The 23972-nt window shown below is 48.8% G+C and overlaps 2 protein-coding genes across 13 annotated transcripts in view; one reads left to right on the top strand and one right to left on the bottom strand.

Moving 5' to 3' along the window:
* RBMS2 (RNA binding motif single stranded interacting protein 2) overlaps positions 1 to 8447 on the top strand; it is a 64462-nt gene extending 56015 nt beyond the window's left edge. For 4 of the 7 annotated variants that reach the window (XM_029206674.1, XM_029206677.1, XM_029206678.1 and 1 more), the window contains one exon: positions 68 to 3911. The gene's annotated coding sequence lies outside the window, so the exon portion shown is untranslated. Of the gene's footprint in view, positions 1 to 67; positions 3912 to 8298 lie in introns of those variants that run through there. The other 3 variants (XM_029206675.1, XM_029206676.1, XM_029206673.1) reach the window with 3 other exon arrangements.
* The window catches only part of BAZ2A (bromodomain adjacent to zinc finger domain 2A), a 34205-nt gene continuing 15853 nt past the window's right edge, over positions 5621 to 23972 (bottom strand). For 3 of the 6 annotated variants that reach the window (XM_029206666.1, XM_029206668.1, XM_029206671.1), the window contains 27 exons: positions 22475 to 23068; positions 21415 to 21600; positions 20697 to 20915; positions 19754 to 20242; positions 19548 to 19608; positions 18389 to 18497; positions 18117 to 18218; positions 17737 to 17947; positions 16373 to 16473; positions 16032 to 16097; positions 15617 to 15850; positions 15225 to 15479; positions 13773 to 13987; positions 13409 to 13483; positions 13032 to 13212; positions 12868 to 12927; positions 12507 to 12651; positions 11323 to 11981; positions 10940 to 11162; positions 10666 to 10821; positions 10401 to 10552; positions 9924 to 10213; positions 9699 to 9831; positions 9438 to 9584; positions 8804 to 9030; positions 8546 to 8689; positions 8038 to 8458 (listed from right to left, as the gene is read on the bottom strand). In XM_029206666.1, the coding sequence (XP_029062499.1) occupies positions 8293 to 8458; positions 8546 to 8689; positions 8804 to 9030; positions 9438 to 9584; positions 9699 to 9831; positions 9924 to 10213; positions 10401 to 10552; positions 10666 to 10821; positions 10940 to 11162; positions 11323 to 11981; positions 12507 to 12651; positions 12868 to 12927; positions 13032 to 13212; positions 13409 to 13483; positions 13773 to 13987; positions 15225 to 15479; positions 15617 to 15850; positions 16032 to 16097; positions 16373 to 16473; positions 17737 to 17947; positions 18117 to 18218; positions 18389 to 18497; positions 19548 to 19608; positions 19754 to 20242; positions 20697 to 20915; positions 21415 to 21600; positions 22475 to 23068 (5600 nt within the window). In that variant the 3' untranslated portion in view covers positions 8038 to 8292. Of the gene's footprint in view, positions 8459 to 8545; positions 8690 to 8803; positions 9031 to 9437; positions 9585 to 9698; positions 9832 to 9923; positions 10214 to 10400; positions 10553 to 10665; positions 10822 to 10939; positions 11163 to 11322; positions 11982 to 12506; positions 12652 to 12867; positions 12928 to 13031; positions 13213 to 13408; positions 13484 to 13772; positions 13988 to 15224; positions 15480 to 15616; positions 15851 to 16031; positions 16098 to 16372; positions 16474 to 17736; positions 17948 to 18116; positions 18219 to 18388; positions 18498 to 19547; positions 19609 to 19753; positions 20243 to 20696; positions 20916 to 21414; positions 21601 to 22237; positions 22409 to 22474; positions 23069 to 23972 lie in introns of those variants that run through there. The other 3 variants (XM_029206667.1, XM_029206670.1, XM_029206672.1) reach the window with 3 other exon arrangements.

The following is a 23972-nucleotide window of genomic DNA, read 5'->3' on the forward strand; positions in this document are numbered from 1 at the left end:
GCCTGAAATCAGACTCTCATGTTTGTCATTCCCCCTCCCTACCCTCTCTGGCTTATGCCTCCTTTAGGATTTCCCTCCCCATCTTTGTTGAGTATATAAATGAATTCTTGGAGATGCTGATGCTCCAGACTCCAGAGGGCTGACCAGGAATACAGCCCCTCTGTGGGCCCAGCTGAGGACTAACACTTGGTCATCGGTTTTCACAGGCCTGGGCCTGGAAAAAGAAGTCTCTGCACTCCTGCCCTCTGCTCTTGCTCCACTCCTGGTGGAGCCTGGAGGAACTGTCACTTTTTGTGTGTGCTACAGTCGAGGAGACCAAAAAGACTTCTTTTATTTTGTGAAGAAAGTTTTTTGTTTTGTTTTAAACTGCAATATACTCTTTCCCTACCCCAAAGAGACACGGTGCCTGGAGCTTATTCTCATCTTTATGAAAAACAGTTTTTGATGTGTTGGACTTATTTGGGAAGGCTTTTAAAACAAATTATTTTCTTAAAAGAAGAAGGTGTGGTGCTAGAACACTGATGGAGTCCTACTGTGGGCCCTACTTACTGAGTTTAGTTATGGACCTTTTGGCAGGGGTGTAAGAAAACATGCAGACTTTTAAAGTTTTGTTTTATAAAGCTCTTAGATCACACATCCCATCTCTTCTTCACATACATTTTATGCCTTCTTTCTCTCATCCAGAGTGTTCTTTTTCTCTTTTCCATACAGCAGAACCTGCCTACTTTGCCTCTTTAAGTTTTTAGTTTTGTGAATTTCTTTTTTGAATGAAATTTCATATGGAATTTTGGGGGGCTGGGCAAGGAACAAGGTAGAACACTAAGCAGGCAGTGGAAGTGGCTTTTCCTCCCTCTGACCTGCCACATCCTAGGAGGAAAGACTAGACTTTGCCCTCCGGAAGCAGAGATGTGACCTAGGCTCACTAAGGAGACAATCCCACAGCCTCAGGAAGCCATCCTTGATCCAAATTCGGATGAAGACTAGGTTTTCCCTGGCGAGTTCCAGAGGAGTGGACCTACTGACTTCTGACTAACTCTTCTCACTGCCGAGGCCAACACCACACCCTCTGAGAAAATGTCTTCCCCTGTTACAGCTTTTCAGGAATACCTGCTTTTCTGCTTCCTAGAGGATCTTTTCTGCCCTGGGTCTCAGGGCCCCTCTCTTCCCTGTCTCACATGGTTGCTGTGCTCAGGGCCTTTGCATTTGTGACCTTGCTGAATCCATCTAGGCTCCTTCCCCACCACGGACAATCAGCTGCTTTGCCTCCAGACCAGCGAGTCTCAAAGAGGCAGTTTTGTCGCCTAGAGGCCATTTGGCAATCTCTGGAGACACTTTTGGTTGTCGCGCCTGGGGGTGGGGCTGTGTGCTACTGGCAGCTAGTGGCTGGAGACCAGGGATTCTGCTAAACACCCTGCAGGGCACAGCAGAGCCCCAGCTCCCCCAGCAGAGAATTGTCTGGCTCAAAATGTCAGTAGTACCAAGGTTAGGAAACCTTGATGTAGACAGTGTCATCCCTGCCTCCTGTACCAGAGGACTTGGTAAATTCCCATCCCCACCCTGGACACATGGCGCCTTTTGACACTCAGGCAGCTAGTTGAGAGGGACAGAACTGAGGTTCTTGAATTTTTCCCAGGCTTTGACCTTTGGCACATCTGTGTACAGCAAGAGCTGTCCTTGAAAGGCTTGTGCCGTGTGCACACACACATCCAGAGGGATAGAGGTGGGGACTGTTCTGTGTGTGTGTGCCGTGAAGAGGCGAGAAAGGACAAAGCTCTTTGTAACTGTCCAGAGCAACCTGCCCTAGTGTGTTTGGGCCCCTTTTCCAGGGAATCAGGACATCAGAAATAATCTTCCTGCTTGTGGAAGGACAGCAGGGAGCTGGGATAGAAAAGGGCCATAAACCCCATCTCACTATTTAGAAGGTCAGGAGTCCTTCAAAAAAAGGCTATAATTTGCTCTTCAACTCCATCACCTTCTGCAAGACCTGACTGTGCACATGGAGACAGATAGGAGGAAGCCTTTGTCCATCTTCTAGGAAATAAGATCCTGCACCTGTCTCTTCCCAGTCACTCTCTTATGCACTGAAAGGAGAGTTCTGCTCCCCTTCACTTCAAGGTCAGGTGCCTTTCCACCAATCAGACAGAAAGCCAAATGATGGAGAATGGAGAAACAGGTGTTCAGTAGGCTGGCTGTAGGGAGAGGAAGGAGATGCTACTGGGCGGGAAGAAGCTGTATTATCAGTTGTTGTACCTAGAGCTTGGGCCTAGCTTTCCCTCCCCTCCACCCATCCCAGAGTTGAGAGTCCTAATGCTCCCTACCCATAGAGTGTCCTTTTGTACATCCTGGGGTTAAGGGAGTAGGGGTAGGGGACAATAGGTAGGATGTAAAGTATAAAGGATAAAATTGCCACTATTCGTTTTCTCACGGGTACTTCCAACCTCAGGAAGGGTTTATCTGATGTAAAACAGCCCCAAACCGAGTAACTTTATAGAAGGTTTTGCCTGGGCAGGTATCTCTTGTTTCTGAGTCTCTACTCCTTAGTCAAGGAAAATACACCATATGTTTCTTGTCAGTGGCCTTGAAGAAAAGGAGAAAAATCTAGAATCCTGTTCATTTAATTAATAGTAGTTTAGGGGAGCCTTGCTTTGCTAGGAGGCTTAGTGAAATGAGGGCCTTTCATGTGTAGAAACTGTTGATGTCACTGCTGCCCTCCTCTGCCTCCCAGAATTCCTGGTTCTGTCTACTTTCTCTGTATTTAAATGTTTAAATGGCTGTAATTTTGCTTTGTTTTGTTTTAAAATTCTGAAGTTACCTTTTGTGTGTTCTCATGTGAATCTGCTTAATGGATTTTATTAATGGGTGTTTCTGGTTTGGGCAGGTTTGGGCATGGGAAGTGACGGAGAGCCGGAAGTTATTTTTGTAATGGTCAATGGCCTCGTGGAATTTTGTTTGGGCCTTTTTGGGTTACACTCATGATACTTTTTGCCTAATTGTTAGTTCATTTCTAACAGTTCGTAACGTGGGTGAGTGATTGGAAAAAGGAGACAAGGAATGAGGGATACTTTTTCTCCCATGAAATAGCCCCATTGGTGGCAGTGGTGGCAGAGGAATTGTAGGGGGAGCCTTCAAGCTCACAGCCTAGGGCTGGGCTCTTTAAACACTATGCTAGTGTTTTCTGAATCCTGTATTCATGGAGCCAGGTCATAACTCTCTCTGTACTTCATATCTCACCCCCACTCATTACAGATGCTCATAACATTCTTAAAATATTTTAGTACTTTGTATTTTTCTCTTTTCAGTCAAATAGAACATACTAGGTCCCTTTCTCAGATGATACAATCCTTTACTAGCCTCAGAGCCTGCCCATCCCATCTCATGCGGTGTTATTACTGCTCCTCTCTCACTCTGAGATGATACTCAGCCCCGAGGCTGATTAGAGTTTTTGGAGGAGGGTGTGGTCGAGGTTAGGGAAGATGTGGGAATGATGATGGGGAGAGATGTTATTTTTAAAGTGTGTTTTTAACCAAAGGATTTGAAGAGTTGCCTAGACTAGGAAGCCTGGTGACTCTGAAGAGGTAATAAATAGCCCTTGTCAGTAACAGATGGGGGTAGTAGGGGGACATTACTTGCACTCAGTGTGAGGACTGTGCTGCTCTACTGACCATCCCTGGATTGGGCCGCCTCAGCCCAGTTCCATTCTTCTTTCCTAACTTACTGATCAGTGAGCTCATTCAGCCCCTTCGTGCCTGCCTGCATTGCTTATTCCCTGCTGCTTCAGTGTCTACCGTTTGGGGACCTACATGTGGGTTGTTACTTTGCTCCACAAAGGTGAGGTGAGAGGCCTTGCTGGAATGGAATGTTGCAGGGATCCCCACAGAATCATCTTCTAGGGAAAAAAAAAAAAAAAAAAATCGTTGCTGTTCTCTTATGCACGCTCTCTTAGGGCAATAAACTTGGGTCAGTGATCAGATCTAAACTTGTCCTCAGGCTCTGCTAGACCAGCTTCATTCGGAGAAGAGGGTGGGTATTATGAAAGCTAGTCTGTAAGGGCTAGGTCTTAAACCTTGGGCCTTGTCACACTGGTCCTTCCTGATTCCCTCTTAAACCAACTACTCCATTTCTATGCTACCTGCATTTTAGGTCTTTCCAAGCATTAGCAGACCCCTCATTTACTCAGCTTTTACTCCTTCCTTTCGTAGGAGGGTCTTCCTCCAACAGCTGAGATGGGCCTGAGAGCTCTATCACCCTTCTCGTCTTTGCTGAATTCTGCTGCACCTCCCTAGGGGTGGTCCCCACATGACTGTAGTAATGAGAAAGCTAGGTGCCCTCTCACCCCAGTTACCACTGCTCCTTCTCCCTGGCATGTCCACGTCTGTTTTGAATGAATCTTCATTCTCCAGGTGTATCCCAGAACTTTCTTGTCTTTGTTAAAGACCTACCTCACAGTTTCACAATTCAACACGGGCACCTGGTTCACTTCTTTCCTTCCTTTACTCTGTCCTTGCCTTCATGGGGGTTAGGAAGATGGGGGCTACAAAGGTCTCACGATCAATTGCAAAATCTCTTGGTTATTTGTTTCTGGAATGTCTTCTTTGAGATTTTTACCTCCTTTATCACCCTAGAATAGTGTGAACTCTTCAGTTAGGTCTTGCTGTGGTATGCCAGGAGGATAGGCTGAGTAATGAGTGCTTAGAATATTAATTAATGCTTGGGAGCCACCCCCAGGAACACCAACATGGGAGCAGAGCTCAGAACTTGAGAGGATAAGAGTTTGCCAGTGGCTGCCATGAGCTGAGAAGGTAAACATGCACCAGAGAGGGCATCTGGGATTTTTATAGGGCTGAAAGCAGAGATGCTCCTTCTCCACCTATTCCAGTTAGTTTAGAGGGTCACCAAAACAAAACTTCCAGCCTGGGGTGTGATAAGCTTTCCTAGCCTGAGTAAAGAAAAGTTCTTGCCCCATTACTGGTGTCCACATCCCCCAACACACACATTTTTTTCGGGTGGCAAGTGCTCTCTAGCATGCACTTATCACCTTGGACGGGAAATAAGTTTAATTTATACTCAAAACACATTTTTTCTTTATCCAGAGGTTTCCAGTTTTATACTCTTGCCACGTCTGTGCCAATGCTACCCATTCTTCTGACTCTTGGTATTCACTTGTTCCTTCCCTACAATTGGGTAGAACTTTGTCTTATTTCAACTTTTGAAATAAAACACAAAAGTCTACCTCGTGGTGTCTTATCCATGATTGGAAGCTGGGAAGGTGGTGTTGAGCACATATATTTGCTATATAATGGGAACACAGGTGGCAGCTTAGGAAGCCAAGGCCATGTCTCACAAGGCAGGAACTAGGGACACTTGAATCCTTTGTTTTAGCACCTCAGCCAGGAGCACCTGTTCCACCCACATAAGCACAAATTCTGCCTTGGATGCCTCTTGCACAGGAAGGGCCAAGCTTGGAGGTTCAGAGATAAACTTTGCAGTTTAGAGGCGTATTTCTCCCCGGCCTGTGGTCTCCTACAATCAAACCAGTCGTACTCACCCTAACACCCAGGCTTCACCTTTAGGCAAGTATGAAAACCTATGTTGAAGGAAGATAAATACAGACTCTTTTGAATCTCTATCAAATGTGGTTTTTATTCAACTGACAAGCACTTTTCTACAGCTGCACTTGTGGAACATCACATGGCAAAAACAGGAGTTTTTTTCTCTAGACTTTTTTTTCCTTTTTTTACCTTATTAAAAATGAGATTGGTCCTAAAAATATAGAAAGAAATAAATTTAAATTCACAAAAAACTGTACATTATCAAAAAGTCACTAAAACACCACATTTGGTTATATAAAAAGTCAAGTCCCTTTTGTTGTAAAAGGAACGTGGAAATTTGTTGGTGTTGATGGTGTGGTTTCTTCCTGTTACCAGACTGATAGGGGAGGGGAAACAAAGGGGTAGGGGTGGGTTTTATTTACTTTTTTAACTTGCCTTCCCTACCAAATACTCTTATTTGTCAAAAAGAGAAAATCCACCTAGCTCAAGGGGCAGTGAAGATGAGGAAAGGAAAGTGAGAAACGGCCCCTTTGGTCATGCCCTCCCCCCGCCCCCCATCAACCCTCACTTCAAATTGAGGCTAGGACTCCACCCACCCCACCTTAAGAGTGCCTGGTCCCTAGGGAAAGAGATGGAGCTGGGAGAGGAACACAGAACAGGAACAATCAAGATTTCACTCCCCCGTCCACCTAACCTCCAACAGTAGAATTAATCTGGAACATTTTATAGCAGGGTAAGACTGCCGTGGGGAAAAGAAGAGCCCCCAACTACAACAGTTCCAAATGTCCGGCTAACACAAAGTTTGTTACAGCGCAGTTATTTAGATAAAATATAAATATTTATGCATAATATAAAGTCAATTCAAATATTCTTCAATCCACCTCTTATTTAAAAGCAAAAAAAAAATCTCAAATAAAATTAAAAGTTCTGAGGTTTATCTGACAGAAAAGGCGACTTTAGAAATAGGCTATGGGGGAGAAGGGGCATAAAGGAATAAGAAAGGGGCTGCCCCGGGACCTGTACTGCCCCCTCACCCCCTTCAGTGGCTATTCAGTGCTGCCAGAAGCACAAGGAATGCTCCCCTCACCTGGCACCCCCTCCCACCAATGGAACACTTCTTGGATGCCTCAGCGCTCTGCTTGGGCCAGCCAGCAGCCACCTCCCCAGTGCAAGTACCCGTAATCTCTGATGGGAGGGGCTCTGCTGAGCAGGAAAGCAGGGGCCAGGGGCCCATGGCTATAGCTGGGAGTTAGCAGCTTTCCTCTCACAGGTTGGGGCTTAACTTGGGCACAGTCACATGTAGGGCAGTGGTGGACCCAGAACCTCTCCTCCCTACTCTCCTGTGTTCTGGGGTCTCTGCTACTGGGGAAGGGGTCCCAGGATATGAAGTAGATAAGGGAAGGAAAGCACTACTAAACCCACAGAAGCTCATGGGATTAGGAAGAGATCCAGTTCTACTCCTCTCCCTGCAAAAGCTTAAGACTCAGAGCTACTGAAAGGAGAGGGAGTTCCTGCTGAAAGATTGCACAGTTTGAAGAGGCTGGAACAGAAATGACTGGGAGAGAGGGGAGAGACACAGCCTTGTACCCAGAAAAACTGTTCCTGTGGTTTCCCAAAGACAAAGTGATGGTGTGAAACAATGGGAAAGGTGTTTCAATGGTTGGAAACAATGGGAAACAGATACTTGGGGGAAAAACTGAATGGATGCCACCAAACAAAACAGGGCCACAATCACAGCATCCTCTCACTCACTCACTCTCTCACACACACACACACCTCTCTCTCTCTCAGGCCAGTCGATTGCTACCTGGCCTCCATCTTGGGGGTGTGCCCAAACTCAGCAGTAGTTGTCCCTGAGGAGTTCCCAAGAAGGAGGTTTGGGTAAGAGGTGGGGAAGGAGGCTGGAAGGCCCAGGGTTCAGGGTGCCTCCCTGCCGTCTCCCCAGTTTGCTAAGTTTCAGAAAAGGCTAGAAACTCAGCATTTGAGGAGTATCCAACATTATAGAGGGACTAGCTATTGGCAGGAAGATGAGGACAGAGAGAAAGACAGGGACCTCTGAACTTCTTTTTCCTTTGAAGGGAAAAAAGATTTGGGGGAAAAGGATGGAGGAACCCGTACACAACAGTTTTACATTATTGGATGAGAGAAAATCTGAAAAGGGGGCGGGGGGGAGGGATTGAGAGAGAGAAAGTGAAAAGCAGGGGAGGGACTGAACATGGAAGCAGCATGTTCAGGGCCCGGTGTCCGGCTCGACACACTTGGGAGTTAAGTCCACTTTACTGGCCGTCACTGCGGGTCCACACACAGTACAGAGTGTTTCTTGGTTTCACACATTCACTAGAACTATTGCTATTGTTAAATAGCCCCAGAATGCTGGGGCACGAACAGGGAAGGTGAGAAAGCTGGGAGGAGGAAGTAGGGGCTTCTTTCATCCTCCTCCTCTTTTTTAATTAGGAAATAAAACAGAAAGGAAAAATTATTTTTTCTTTTTTTTTTTTTTTGGCTTTCAGTCCAGAAGGACCTCATCTCTGCCCCTCTTATGTGAGGAACAAGAGGAGGAAAGGAAGAAAGGGGTGTAGGGATAAGAAGATGTAGGGCGCTGCCAAAGGTAGGGTCAAAAATCAGGGTTCTACCTCTGACTCAAGTCTGGACCCAGGGCAGCATCAGCAGGTGAGAATGGCAGGGTCTGTCTGTTTGGAGGGCAGAGAGCAATGCCACAAGGTGACTCCCCACCTCCCTTGCCTCACAGATTGGCCTGTTTTCCCTGATAAAACTCCTCCCAGCGGCTCTCGAAGAAGCGACGCATGATGTGCCCAGCCTTGCCCACTTCAGAGTCATCCTCATTGAATGTCTGGCAGTTGTCAAAGACCAGAAGTGCATCAGCCGCAAACTCCTCTGAGCTGGTGTACCTGGGCAGGGGTGGAGACAGACCTGTGAGCCGGGTACAAGTTACGGCCGTAACAGAAGAGCCGGGACAGTTACTGAAGTCTACTTACCCTCCCCGGAGCAGCCGCTCCCGCATGGTGGAAAAATCCATAGGGTTTTTGATGATGCGCCGGTACCCACTCACCAATCGTGGGTTCACAGGCTCCAGGAAAGGCCAGGCTGCATCATGGGACTCCATCTCCATCAAGATAATCCTATTGAGAAAGACAGTGATGACTGCACTCTCAGGAAGCAAACACACTGACCCCTGCCAGCCCTTTACCCTGGCAAAGATAGAGCCAGTTGCCCCCAGAATTCACTCAACTCACTCGCAAAACGTGAGATCACTGTGGTGGTTCCGCATGGAGAGCCGCCGCCGCTTGGAGGGGGACTGTCCTCCTTCTGAGCACCGAGGCACTGCCGGGCTTTCTCGGCCCCTCGACAGCAGCCGGCGCCGGCAGCTATCACCCTCTGGGAAGTTCAGCACATAACTACTTTTCCGCTTCTGGCCTCGTTTTGGGAAACCTGGCCTCTGAGTCAATTCTCCCTCTACCTGCTGAAGATAAGAAAAAGGTAAGATCAGCAACAGCTGGAGATGTACTCTGCTTGCCCTTCACTTTATTACCATCCCCACTTGTCTAAGTGTGACTGAGGCTTCAAAATACTTTCATGCATAAGCCAGCATGTGAATTTATTCACATAACCCAATAAGGTAGGTGAAAGGGAAAGTATAATCATTCCCATTTTATAAGGAAAGTAAAAACAAGTAAGGTTATAGAATTTAAGTGACTTGTCCAAAGAAGGATCAGAACTCAGGTCTCCTAGCACTTAGTCTGGAGCCCTTTCCCAGGAGAGACTGAGGCATGGTAAGAATGATATTTGTAGGACTGGTGGTAAATGGGATGAGAAAGAAAATCTCTGACTTTTGCTTGGGAGTGGAATGAGAGGGAGCAGAAGCCTTACCTGGGCCAAACAGACAGCACAGAACCAGTCTCCTTCTGGGACAGCCTCCATCTTGGGCCGAAGGCAGTAAATATGGCAGCCACGGTCACACCCATCACAAAGTAGAAGAAACTCATCGTTGTCACCCTTCCGGCAGACTAGACAGGTCTGGACCAAGGTTGTGAGGAGGCAGAGTGAGCCCTCAAGCCTCTGCCTGCCACTGACCCCACCCACGCCAGCTGGCCATCTTGTCAGCTCCCCCAGGCTCTCCAGGCCTCTTACCACTTTGTTGACAGACTTCTCCCAGGCGATGGACCTCTCCAGCTGGCCCAGGCACAAGCAGACCTGGGCCGCGCTCCAGCACCGCTCTAGCGTTTGGCGCCAGGCTCGAATGCGAGGGGTGATCTCGTATGATCTGGAGGGAGAAAGTGGTGATCTGGGGATGAGGAGCAGGGTCCATTAAATTTATCCCTTCTCCGCAAGACCAAGAAGGGGGGAGCCACTCACATCTCTGCAGTGGCACACTGTGGGGCACTACTGGGCGTGCCGAGCAGGGCCTTCTCCAGCACAACCTCATGAGCTGGCCATAGGGGCTCCCGCAGGTACCGCCGCTCCACATTCTGCTCCAGGGCAGCAAGTCGCGTCACTGCCAGGTCCAGGGGGTTGGTAGTTTTACGCTGGGGTGCCAGTCCTTCCTTGCCTCGACCCCGCCAGGTGATATCCTCCTGGGAGTCAGGTAGATGCTCACAGTAGGCCAAGTCTTCACGAGTAGAGTCTGGGCTGGGACGTGTCCAGCCCTGCAGGTGGGAGAGAGGAATAAAACTCATTATAAAGAAAGAACATTAAGCATAGAAAATGATGTGACCCATTTAGGGTCATGGGAGGTCACTTGTGAAGTGGGAACCCCAAGTTTTCCCTAACAGGGTACAGGAGATTAACACCCTCTCGTCAACAACCCCCTACCCAGTGCCAGCCCAAGTGTACCCGAATCTGCAGATCAGACAGGATAACCCGCTGTTCCAGCTCCTCTACCCACTGAAGCACGGCCAAGTCTGTCTCATATGTCTTCTCTTTGGGGGACCAGCTCGTGATCCCTTCTTGAAAGGCAAGTAGCTGACTAGGCTCAAAGATAGGGTCTGAGAAGACAGAAGGCAGAGGGAAAAGCCCATCAGGCTATTTCGTTGTCCACAGCAGCAGCTCAACGTTTACCTGGGCTCTGCAGCTCTGGCTGGTTACGCATCTATCTTACCAGTTGAGGGCCGTAGGCAGACTTCCTGTAAGAAGTCCCTGTGCTTGTTTAGGTGTTTGTGAAGTGCCTTCTCTCGGATGCCTCGGGGGTGCAGGGCCTTGAGCATGGCATCCAATGTCTCAGGATCTCGGATCCACCACCAGCCCGAGCGCATCTCTGTGAAGACAGTTTATGTGTGTGGGGTGGGGAGTGGGAACCAGCTATGAATCACATGGTCCACATCTGATGCCACTCCTACCTATATCTCACCCCATTCCACCCCAAAGTCACTCACCAGGGGGGACGGGCTGGGCTGTCAGCTGGGTTAGGTAACGCTGCTCCATCTGTTTGAAGAACTTACTGGGAGGTCTCCCTCTCCGTTTTGGCTGTCCCATCCCTGTGGGGCTCTGTGGTGTTTCTCTAGGGTCTCCTGCTCGCCTTTTAGGAGCCATGCCCAGCAAGGGGGTGGAAGAGAGCTGCACTGGAGAATAGGGGTTGGCAGCACTGGGTCTATTCACCTGTGAATGATGAAAACATAAGGTGATGAGGGTGTTTTCATGTTGACAGGACCCCAGTGGCCCCATCCCTTCCCCCCAACTTAAGCAACAGCCCACAGCCAGGCAACAGGGCCTGTGGCAAGATGAAGATAAGTGCATACCACTAATTCTGGCTACTTACTGGCTTGGAGGAGGCAGGTAGCTGAGGGGAAGGAGTGGGATGGTCCTCAGAAACTGCAGGGGGTGGTGTAGGGGCAGCACTGCAGGGCATCTGGGCTGAGAAGTTAAACCAGGGAGCTTGAGAATCGGGGCTGGCTTCTCTCTCGTCAGGTTCTGGCTCCTCCGGGGGCCGTGATGGCATTGGGTCCAGTTTTCCGGGGCTGCTATCAGGTGTGAGGACTGAGCTACTGAGGAGGGAGCCATGGCTCTGAGTCTGGCTCAGCCAAGACAGGAAGGCTGACTGGCTGAGGTCGTGCTGGCTCTGACCCAGAGACAAAGGGGAGCCCTCTGGCTCTAGGAACCCATTATGGGAATGAGGATGGGACTGAAGCTGGGGCTGGGGCTGGGCATGAGCCTGAAGCTGAGGATGGGGCTGAGTCTCGGGCTGAAGCTGGACCTGCAGCTCTTCTGAACCTTGACTCTTGACAGGAGATTTCAAGTGCCTAGGTTGCACAGACCCAGGCTTAGTTTTCCGAGGTCGGCCTCGGGCCCGGGCAGGAGAACTGGCAGAGGTGCTGGAGCCAGCTAACTCCCTCTTCAGAGAGAAGGAGGCTGGGCTGGGTGTTGAATGGGTTGCCACTTTTAAGGAGTCAGTTTCCTGCTTTATCACATCCTCAGGAACTGTAAAGAAAAATGAAGAGCATAACACATACACAGATATAAGGGGAAAGAAAGAGGGTGTACAAACACAGGACATATACTTTCTGTTTCTCTTGGACTTCATACCCCCTTTTGGAGACTGCACTGGGAAAAGCTTATATGCCAATGAGCACAGTATCTGGAAGAGAAACACTACGCTCCCCAGTAAACAGCAGCAGCACAATCATAAGCTAACGTTTACTGAGATCCAGCTATACGGTGAGCATTAGTCTAAGAGCATTAACCCACTTTAACCCTCCCAATAGCCCTATGACGTATACATTCTATTATTAACTCCATTTTACAAATGAAGAAACGAAAGCATACAGCTGGTAAGTGGCAGAGCAGGTAGGTAGGCAGTCCTACTCCAGAGCCTGTGCTCTTAACCACACTGTGCTATACTGATTCTCATACAATGAAAGAAGCCCAAGACAACTAGGTAGAGGAAAAGGAATCGTTTAACTTTTGTTAGACAGGACTCAATTCAGGGTCCTACAACACACCTACCTAAGCTCCCCTCTGTTCCTTCCACAAAGATACCAGTCAAATAGGGCAACACCCAGTAGTTGCGTCTGTAGCGGTCCTGACCCAAGGAGACTGCCCGAAGCATCTGGGATGAGTGAAGCAGCTTTTTGCGAAAGAAGAGCTGACGCTGGGTAGGCAGTGGAAAAGGAAGATGAATGAAAAACACACTTCCAGGGACTGGAAGTCCAGCTTCAGTCCCAGTGGTGACTTCATCCAGTATATGGGAGAAGGGCAATGGCTCTCAGCTTCCCTATAAAATTGATACCATCTGGGCCCTACTCATAAGGAATCAATTCTCACCCAGCCCCTATCTCCAGCTCCTGGGAGGTTAGAAGCACAATACCTTGCTGAGTTTTTCTATCTGGCGCTCTAGCTCTGGGACGCTAGATGCTATGACATCAACCTGGAGAAGAAACAAGTAGACACCAAGAGAAAGGGAATCATCAGATTCAAGAAAAAGAAATAATCTGTTTTCCAACTCCCACTTTCCTTGGTCTGGGCTAGTACCTCTCCATCTCTTCGACCCCTACGGCCATGGACAGCAGCTGTAGTCTCCTCCTCTTCCTCCTCTTCCATGCCACTGGTCTCCTCCATGATCCGAGAACTGCGCCTCCGCCCCAGGCCTTCCTCCGGCCCCTGCAGCTCTACCTCAGGTCGCCCAGTTCGCTTGGCCAAAGCAGTTTTCAATCTTGACGTAGACAGATTAAGGGAAACCGTGGTGAGGAACATGATACCACCACAAAAAGAACACCGTGAATCTAAGCAATCCCACGCCCTGGGGTAAGGTCCCAACCCCAGAGGAGGGGCTAAGGACACTGAGTTCCAAACAAAAGTCCTGGCTATGCTTCACTCTTTCCCCCTTCTCTCCTCTGTCCTGTCCATACCTCCGGAGCCGGCCTTCAACAATCCACTTGTTTTTCCTGTAGCTGGACATACTCTCCAGAGTCTTGTCAATCTCACTGCAGGGGAACAGGGAATGGGATTTTGAGGGAGAAGTGGCAGCACATACACAAAAGAAGGGATGCTCAAGGGTAAAGGGAGTTTCATCCTAGAGCCTAGATTGGATGAACGGCAGAGGAAGGCTTGGATTCTCCCAGGGAAGAAAATTAGATTCAGTCCTAAGTCACACTAGCATGTCCAGAGCATGGCAGTGGACACACATCGCCGAGGATTTCTAAATGGCTAACCCCCTCCCCCATCCCATTCTGACCAAGGCACACAATAACCATCCCCACCCCTGCCCCTCACTTGATGATGAGGGTGGAGCCATTGAGCTCATGCACAAGGAAGGCCAGGACAGCAGCCTTCTGCTGGGGCGGCTGGGCTTGAAAAGGCTGGGTGCGCAGGCTGTCGCAGAGGGCTGGCTCCACTCCATACGCCATGAGGAAGCAGCGCAGGATCTCAGACACATTGTCTCTTGTTAGTGGGATCTCGGACACCTTCTCCCCCAAGATCTTTAAGGACTGTTTGGAGGAGAGCATGATAGGAGTTAAGAGAGAAAGAGGAACAACTCAAGTTGGGTGAATCTGGAGCAGGAAAATACGACAGAACTACAGGGTTAAGATAGGAAAAGAAGAAAAGAATGAAAGTTGATAGGACAGATGAGAGAAGGAAAAGGACAGGTGCAAAAGCAAAGGAGTAAATTAAAGGAAAATGAACAAAGTAAGCAGAGGGAGGTCAGAAAGAAAAAGAAATAGAAGAGAAAAAAATATATGGAAAACAGAAACAGGAAGAAACTACAGATCTTCCTCCACTTGTCCCTGGAGAGAATGACAAGAGTCAGGACCTAAAACCTTAAAGCAGTGAGTAGAAGTAACCTAGGAGAAGATGCAATAAATTACCAGAAGGCCTAGCATGTAGTATATAGATCTTCCTCAACTTATGATGAAGTAATGTCCCAATAAACCTATCATAAATTGAAAATATTGTAAGTTGAAAATGCATTTAGGGCTTCCCTGGTGGCGCAGTGGTTGAGAGTCCGCCTGCCGATGCAGGGGACACGGGTTTGTGCCCCGGTCCGGGAAGATCCCACGTGCCGCGGAGCGGCTGGGCCCGTGAGCCATGGCCGCTGAGCCTGCGCGTCCGGAGCCTGTGCTCCGCAACGGGAGAGGCCACAGCAGTGAGAGGCCCGCGTACCGCAAAAAAAAAAAAAAGAAAATGCATTTAATACATCTAATCTACAGAACATGATAGCTTAGCCAACCCTACCTTAAACATGCGCAGAACATTTAAATTAGCCTAGAGTTGGGCAAAATCATCTAACGCAAAGCCATTTTATAATAAAATGTTGACTATCTCGTGTAATCTACTGAATACTGTACTGAAAGTGAGAAACAGAATGGCTGCATGGGTACAAAATGGTTGTAAGTGTATCAGTGAACACATGGCTGACTGGGAGGTGTGCCTTGCTGCCGCTGCCCAGCATCATGAGAGAGTATCGTACTGTGTTTCTCTAGCCCAGGAAAAGATCAAAATCAAAATGTGAAGTAGTTTCCACTGAATGCGTAACACTTCTGAACCACTGTAAAGTCGAAAAATCATAAGTCAAACCACTGTAAATTGGGGACCATTTGTATATCTCCCTTCACTTGTCCTGATCACTTTGGGAAGGGGCTTTCATGTGTTTAACTTAAACAGAAAGCAAAACTGAGAAAAGCACGGATTCCAGGCCCTCTGAACCTGCCCAGGAAAGGACCTCACCTGACAGTAGGAAGGCAAGCCAGGATCATAGAGCGCAGCTTTCAGAAGCCGCACCAGCAGATCTTGCACCTCGCCCAAGCTGTCGCCTTGACACAGGAGTCCCTCCTGCAGGACCCCCAGGCTAGGTACATCTTTGGCAGGGTCAAAGCCCAGCACCTTGCCGAAGCTGTGCAGGAACTCCACAATGGTCAAGCAGTCTGAGAAGGCCCCACTAGGCAGGATCAGACCAGGGATGCGTGAGAAGTCAGGCAGGGGCTGTAGAGATAAAAAGAGGTAGGGTGTTCTGTCAAACATATGGGAAGGCAACAGTCTGGATATCTAGGAGGCTCTTCCTTTCACAGAAGTGTCTTCATGGATGGCCCCTCCAGGACCTGTTACTCTCCCCTCACTACCTGGTGGTCAGTCAGACACATGTCCTCTGTGGGCTTCTTCATCTCCTCCAAGATCATCTGCTGCCTCTGTCGCTCCTCAAAGCGCCTCTGTGTGGCCAGCGCTTTATCTGCTTTACAGGCTGGCTTGGCTTTGGCCACCTCCTCCTTTTCCTTCATTTTTACCTTCTCCTTCTTCTCCCTCTTGACTTTTTCCTTCAGTTTTTCCTGCTTTGTTTTTACTTTCTCCTTCTCAGCCTAGCCACCCAAGGGAGAGAGGAATCAAGAGTGCCATAAAGATTCAAGTCACCACCCTTTCCAGGTCCCCGTCCTCCCCACCTTACACCCAAAAACATGACTATAAAACGACACCAACTCACACGTCTTGCAAAATCAGTTTGGTGACTTCAAAGTTATGCTTGTGGGTACATGCACCTACCTTCAATTTCTTCTTGGCTTCCTTCTGCTTTAAGCTCTTGGTCTCTTGTTTCCTCTTGCTCTTGGCCTGTAAACCATAAGGGAAGTCATTTCTCCTCAAACTCTGAAAGCATCACTGCTTTGACTAGCATTCAAAAACAAACAAGGGTACTGGGGAAGAGAGGTAAGACATGGGATGGAAGGTTGGCAATGCATCAATTCTCTCACCCTGGAGATGCTCACATTATTCCTGAATAAGCCCAATTCTCTAAATGGCGAGTGGCAGACGTGGGAGAAGGAAGAGAAGACAGAGCAGCTGTAGGAAAAGTTAACCTACTGTGTGATCTCTCTGATGTCCCTCACCTGCCCTTGGTTAGTAGTCTGACACTCTCCCCGTTGTACCTTCTGCTTCATCTTCTTCTTGATTTTACTCATCTTTGATTTATCTTCCTCATTCAGTGTTTCTGTGAGGGCAGAAAGGAAAATGAAGAGGCAGGCAGGCCAATCTCCAGCACCCAGAGCAGCACACGCCTGTCACAAAGCTGGCCTCTGAAGCAGCTCCCTGAAGAATCCAAAAGTTTGTGGGGTTGTTTTTAAGTATACATAAAATGTTGTTGGAGAAAAAATGTAGGAGAGGCACCTGCTACAGAGGTGGCACAAAGAACTCCAATGGTATCTCCTGCCCAGAAGCACCAGCCCCTGGAACACTAGACTGCTTTAGAAGGGGTCCTAGAGGCCAAAACAGCAAAGTAGGCTTATAGCCTGTCTCTCCTCCAGGCTATCTGACAGATTGATTTTAGAACAAAGAAAGGAAACAGAAAAACTGCCAGGGAAAGCAGGTGGTCTTGAGTGGGAAGCACCAATTAAGCAAGAATGTGCCAGAAAGAAAAGGCCCAGATAATGGACACTTTAGCAGAATCATATCAAACTGACATAGCTATTGCTTACGCTCAGCTCTTATGTCTTGCTCTACTAAAAGGTCTGAATTTCTTCCCTTTTGGAAGACAATATTGAAGTGTGATTCTGCAAACAATAGTGTTTCAGAATTGGTGTTTTTGATATGACAGTACCTATCCTATTCTGGCATATAAACACTACCACCACCACATCTGTACAGCAGCCCTCTAAGTTAGATAGGTATTACCTGCAGATGAACCACTATAGGCTTTTATTAAAATATAAGTGACTTGCTCCAGGTCATACAGTCAGAATCTGGCAGAGCTGGAACTCTGAATAGGAGACCGATGACTCCAAATTATTTCAAATTTATACTATATCAGGGCAAGTGCAATATTTACTGAAAAATTAGACATTTCCAATCTGTCCATCCCACTAAAGCAGTGCCAATTATCTTTTGGATTCAGATGTGAATTCTGAACCTCCATGATGGTGGCAATGAGTAAGGTAAGAGTATATGTACGAGACAGCCAAAACCAGTAAGATAAGTAAGCTGAAAGATGGAAAGAAAGGACATGAAAGCCCTCTCCTCTCATAACTATTTTTGGGAACCGCCCAGGCTCCACTAGTAAGAGAGTAACTCAGGAAAGAAACTGATTGTAAAAGAAGTACCACAAAAGTGCTGGGACCCTGATGCTGCTTTCCAGAGAGGGGAAGGTGATTCAGATTCATTTCTTCCAGATGTCAGTCACACTCCTGGGAAACCCAGGCATTAGCAATTCATCAACATTTCAGATACCTCAGAGAGTGAGCAGAATCCCCAATCGTACCTTGGGCCTCCAGTTTCTTTAGGAGGCGGTTGTCTGTCTTATTCAACAGCTCAGTGATTTTGACCTTGGGTGGCCGACCTCGGCCCCGTTTCACCTTGGGGACATCCTTGGTCTTGGCCTTCTCAGTGTTTCGAGGTCGGCCCCGTTTCCCAGTAATCGCCTGAATCCTGGATGGGATCTCCTCTGCTGAGAGCTGTACCCACTGCAAGCCCTGAGGTAATAAGGGAGACTCTGTTACAATGGGAGGGAGTCTGTGCAAGCCACCAGGCCCTCTGAGCCATTCAATGCCCAAGAATCTCCAAACCCCATGAGAGGAAGCTGCAGCTTGTCCATCAACCCATTCTCAGACACAAAAGCATATTTAACCCTTGGGTGTGCACCTCTGGTGTGTCTCTCTCTTCAAAGAAATCACCAACAGGCATACGGGGACTGAAGCTGAAGTGCTCACGGCGGACGTTGTGTACCACGTTGCGGCTCAGGTACTATGAGGAGGAGGTAGAGTGGCATCAGTGAAGTTACAGCCCTACCACACCTTTGGCCAGCAATAGCACAAGCAGAACAAGCCCCAGAGCAGACAATGCCAGCTTGTTGCCACTGGGCCCCAAAACAGGAGTCTGTGCTTTCCTAAAAAAGTCCACGAAAGCTACATTACCTTGATCACTTCCGGGAACTGTTTCATCCTCTTCCCACAGGGGCCGTAATACCAGGTCTCCCCCTGCCATCGGTGGCTGCCCTTCTTGATGCGCACCTCTCTCCGCCACCTGCCAGAGAAGCACACGGGCCCTGCCGCCAGGTCACACCCCTACCCACTCTCAAGCCACCCAGAAGCCAAGCCCAGTGAGCAGATGGCCCGCCCCACACCTGTCTCACTAGAACTGCATGTAGATGCAGAGGTTCCTGAGATACAAGCTTGGCCAGAAGGCAGGCCTGGGCCACAAGCCCCTCAGCACCACAGGGGAAAGCAACACACCAAACTGCACAAGCCCAGAAAGACCTCCACCCCTCCCTTCACAAAGTCAGTGAGATGAGCAGCCAGAAACCCCCTCCCTAATGCCATTCAGGGCAAATTACTGGGTTTCCACTAAAGAGGATAAAAGACCTAAGAGAATAAAGGCAGAAGAGACAGAGGGTGGGGAGGCAAGCAGAAGAGTAAACTCACTGCTGACTCCATGAAATGACTCCGTAGAGGCCAGGGTTTAGTGAGGAACTCTGTGTTCTGAGCAACAGATTATTCTAAGACTAAGCCTTATCTTTCTCTCAAAACTTAAAGCAGAACTCAGACTTGGTGATCACAAGTAGCCTACAGGGGCGGAGGTGGGGAAGGTCAGGAAGGCAGTTATTCCTATAAAGCCCTTGGTGTGCTGGCTTGTTCATTCTGGTCTCATACTGTTCCTGCCCTTAAAGTGCATTAAAAAAAAAAAAATCCCAATTCATGGGGACTAAGACACTCCCCATTCACTGCTATTCCTTCTCTAAGCATACAGGACAAGGTAACTCATTTGGACATCTGAACCCTAGACCCACCAGCTGAATCTGGAAAAGATAACAGCAGTAGCCCCTTGAGGAAAAAACTGAGTGGTCACAAAATGAGGAAAGAATGGGTGAGGGGAGGAAGACGGTGAGGGAGGAAGAAAGGTAGCCTAAGAATCTCATGCCCAGAAACATTATCACTGCAGGTAACTATCCTTTAACCCATTCTTGTCTAGCCCATTTCTCCCCATCTCAGATGAGAGGAGCTCCCTTCCCTTTTTCCTAGAGTCATTCATTAAATGTGTCAAAGGTCGATGCATGTAGCAAACTAGAGCATTTACCCATGTTGGAGGGGAAGACGGACTTCTTCTGGGGTAGCAATACGTCTCCTCAGGACATCACCTTGGGGAAGAAGACGGGGGATACCCAAGTTAAGAGTTCAAGCAAAATACTGAGACGACAGGCCAGTGAGGAAGGGCTAAATGCCACATGAGACAGAAACTTTTCCTGGAACCAGCTAGGGGTGGAACAGAATCTAGACACTCACCACTACCAGAGGGAGTGACTCCTTCTCCAGTGATCTCTTCCAGGTCAGCAGTTGTCTCAAGGAAGCTGCTGACATTCTTATCTGCTGGGGAGGCTGCTGGGAAGACAGCTGCTGGGGAAGGTGCGGGGGAGGCTTTTGGGGAGGTCACTGGGGAGGCCGTCAAGGAGACTTCTGAGGAGACGGGTGGGAGGGCTGCTGAGGAAGTTGGAGAGACTGTTGGGAAGGCTGCCGGGGAGATGGCTGGGGAAATTTCTGGGGAGGCTGCTGGAGAGACTTCTGGAGAGATTTCCGGGGAGGCTGCTGGAGAAACCGCCAGGGAGACTGCTGGCGAGGCTGTTGGTGAGACCGCTGGCGAGGCTGCTGTACGGAGCTGAAGAGTGGATGACTGGTCAGGGGCTGGCTGGGTCAGAGATGGTGGGAACTCTGAAGCCTGAGTCTCCATCTCTTCCTGTTCTGCATCACTGCCATTATTCAGGTCAAAGCTAGTATCTAGAATCCAAAGGGACAGGATGGCTAAAGGAAGAATGATCATATAAAACAAGAGAATCTACTCAGACAAACCTGGACGGAGCTAAACAAGGTTACTTCAAGGGCTTTCCCCTAGGGTTGGAAAAAGAGAAATGGCCTCTGGCTCTCTTCCCCTACCATTCATGAAGGTTAAAGGGCAAAACTGCTGCTGCTGTCACTGTGTGAAGAAATACCTTTCACCTGGAGCCAGTAAAGGCCTCTGGCCTCCTGTTCCCCACAAACTCCAAGTCTCACCCCACAAGTTCTTTTGGGCACAGGGCAGAAGTCAGAGTGCCTTTTTTAGTCCCACCATACACTGTTCCATGGCCTCCTCAGCTCCCAGGAAGGTGTTCTCACAGATTTCCCACCCCTAAGGCCTGTTCTCTCACCTTTGCCCAGGTCAAGGACTTTCTCTGTCCTAGCTCTCCTCACTTACCTTGCAGAACAGACTCCCCAAGGACAGGGGGAGAGGTGGGGCTGGCAAATATAGAGGCTGAAGTTTGACTGTCATCTGCCAGGAGACTGAAGGCAGTGGCATTATTGAGGGAAGGACAATCGAGGGCAGAGATCACAGGGCTGTCCTCAAGAGGCAGCTTGTCCTCTGCACCCATCAGCTCCGTGTCATCTATACCATAGAGTCCTCCAGTCACTGGCTCTTCAGGGGTGGAAAAATCAGAAAGCAAGAGTTAAGAAATACTAGTCTGAATATATCCAGTTTTAGTTCCTATAGTGTGAAGCTTCCTTCTAATATTAGGGAAAGGCAAGGCAATGGTTTCTACCCACAGACCAACACAAAATTCTAGCATCTATCATAAAATAGGCCTTTCTTATATTTCAGTGGGGTAAAAGGTAATCATTCAATGGCAAGTTAGTGAGAACCCAAATAGCCCATCTGTGTGGTAAAAAGTCCCTATCCAGGGCTCTTGGCCAAAAGGAACACTGGGAGAGAACCTGGGAAATGAACCAATTCAGCTCAGAGTGCAGTTGACCCAGTCAGGCCTGTGGCATGAAACTGTGGTCTGCCACAGGATCATCTAGAGACCCCAGTGTCCCAGATTCCCAAATACTTTCCCTGGCTTACTATCTCTTCCAGGTGGTATAAGGTGGCTACCCTCTGCATGGATACGTTGAAGGGAGCTAATCTCCAAGCCTACCCGGTGCCAAAGTGTTGAAGGGCTCCAGAGAGACTTCACTGAGGATTGGAGTGTCTTCCAGTTGATCAGAAAGATGTGAAGGATCATCTAAGCAGCTCACTGTGGGATCAGGGACCAAGACTGAGACCTCTTGGTGTAATGATTCCACAGAAGGGACAGAGCCGTTGTAACCACACATCTTTAGTTCTAGGAAATCCCAGGAGAGGGCAAAAGTCAAAATCAGTGCCGTCAACGGGTTCAGTTAGCTATTAGTAGGCAATCTTTGCTAGAGGGATGGATGTTCATTCTTTCAACATTTATGGGTCCCAGTTCTATGTTGGGTACCGATCATACCGAGAACTTTTGAGTATGCAAAGATGTGCGAGGAAGATCCTGCAGCAGGTAAAGAGGGGAAAGAAGAGTGGGGTCTGAGACAAGAACCCCATCATGTTCTCAACTGTTTCCCCCATCCAGTTAAACAGGGAAAACATCCTGTGATTTCACAGGGTGGTCACCCTTATACTTGGAATCAGTAGCAAACTAAGCATTTATCTATTCTGAGGGGGAAGGTGAGAGGGACTGCACATGTACCTACGCTAACAACAACAAAAAAGAAAGGAAACTGTGAGTAGACAAGCAATGGTGTGCTCTGCCTGTTCCTTCCCTCCTGCACGTGCCAATCACTACTTAGGGCTCAGCCCACTTTAGCAGCCAGTCTGGCCCTGCCATAGTCAAATCAAATTGGCCTCTTTGCCTCCTGCTGATGCCCCAACCCCTTCCTATAACTTAGAAGAAGGCTTTCTTGATGCAGGGTGTCTGTTGGGGCTGTTTCGGGCTCGCCCACCTGCCCTCTCCAGGCCAGCAGCTCTGCATGAGCTTGAAATAATTTGCACTCCCACTCTCGAGCTGGTGCTGCTGCCACAAAAACACCAGCCACTTGGCTCTGCTAATCACCAACATGCAAATCAGCCTCCACTGCAGAGAGCTGGAAAGACAAGTTTTCCTCACCTCAAAAAGCCACTGCGCCCCCCAGAGCCCCATTTTCCCTCTCCCAACCCACCTCACAGACCCACAGTTATACCTGGCTGCTCCTCTTCCAGCTCCAGGCTGCCTACCAAGCCAGTGCCATTCTCCGCCACAACTGAAGTCAGCTCCTTTTCTGCTGCCTCATCAGGATGGATACCACTGCCTACCTCCTGGGAGGGTGCAAAGGTCTGGATGCTGGATCCCAACATAGGAGAAGTCTGTGGGGAGGTGAAAAAACTAGGGGGTCCATTGGGCATCACCTCAAAATTCTGGTCAGGAAAGGAATCATATAGTTCCTGTGAATCGAAGTTAAGCCCCATGGGACTCTGGGTACCATTGGCCCAGAACTCTTGGCTCCCAGCCCGAAGGTTAGTGTTGTGACTTGGGGATGAAGGTTGCCGGCTGCCCCCAAGGATGCCGTTGAGTGGGTATTGCCCCCCCGAGAACTGGGAGAGAAGGGGTGGGTCCTTGAGGTTGCTGCCAGGATTGGCAGGTGGGTACTGTGAGTAGTTCCAGAGACAGTCATAGGCCACGTTGGGGTGATGGAGGTGTGAGGTGCTGGAGGAGTGGGGAGCAGAGTTCAAAATCCCTGAAGTAGTAGTGTGAGATACAGTAGATAAGCCATTAACATTCACATCCCCATTCAAACCTGGCAGAGAAGGAGGGAAAAGGGTCAGTTACAGCTATGTATGCAAGTAACACTATAAATTCTACTAAAGGAACAGCACTGACTAGAAAAAGGGAAGGTGAAGGGGTGGGGGATTCCCCCTCTACTGTATTTATAGTTTTTTGGTCTCCAGGGAACACCAAACCCAGATGCTCCTGGGTGGAAGCTTAGCAATTGCTGCTGAGGCTGCTGAGTAGGGGGCTGGGGAACTCTCCCAGCCACCACAAGAGCGACCAGCAGAAAGCTGGCTGCTCTTGATGCTCAGGGCTTTTCAAATTTCTTTTTTTTAATGAAACTGTTCGCAGATGCCCTACAGTGACTTGCATTCTTCCCCACCCTCATTCCCTGGAGGAATTCTTCCCTTGGAGTGGCATGACTGAACTCTCTGCCCCCCCCCCCACCCCCCGCCGCCTTCTCCAGTGCCTGTTTGCCCCACAGTGGCACCAGAAGGGACAGCCTCCACCTCACTGGCACATGCAGATCCAGCACTTTGTGCTGGGCTAAGAATAGAATTTGCAGTCACCACAGCAGAAAGATCCCAGCTCGGAAGGCTGGGCTTGGCCCCTCCCCATAGGCACTGGAGGGTAATACACAGGGGGGGAAAACTGCATGAGCAGTATGCAGACTTCAGTTCTCAACACCAATGGCAGCCTCTGGATTGGAGGGCAATCAAATAAAAGGAACCAAGATACTAAGGAAGCTTCAGGGGACATGGGAGCAGTCCTCCAGCGAAATAAGGGAGTTTCTATCTATCTGCAACCCCCTTGTGAAAGACAGGAGGGAGTGGTGGTTAAGTATAAGCCTGTGGCAGTATTTTTCTGCTGCAAGGAAGGAGGCAAACATTTGTGCCTCATTCTGCTTCCAAGCATAAAGTACCTGAAACCAA

This window comes from Monodon monoceros, unplaced genomic scaffold (assembly GCF_005190385.1).
Source record: "Monodon monoceros isolate NGI ecotype Baffin Bay Population unplaced genomic scaffold, NGI_Narwhal_1 Super_Scaffold_6, whole genome shotgun sequence".
NCBI classification, from domain to species: domain Eukaryota; kingdom Metazoa; phylum Chordata; class Mammalia; order Artiodactyla; family Monodontidae; genus Monodon; species Monodon monoceros.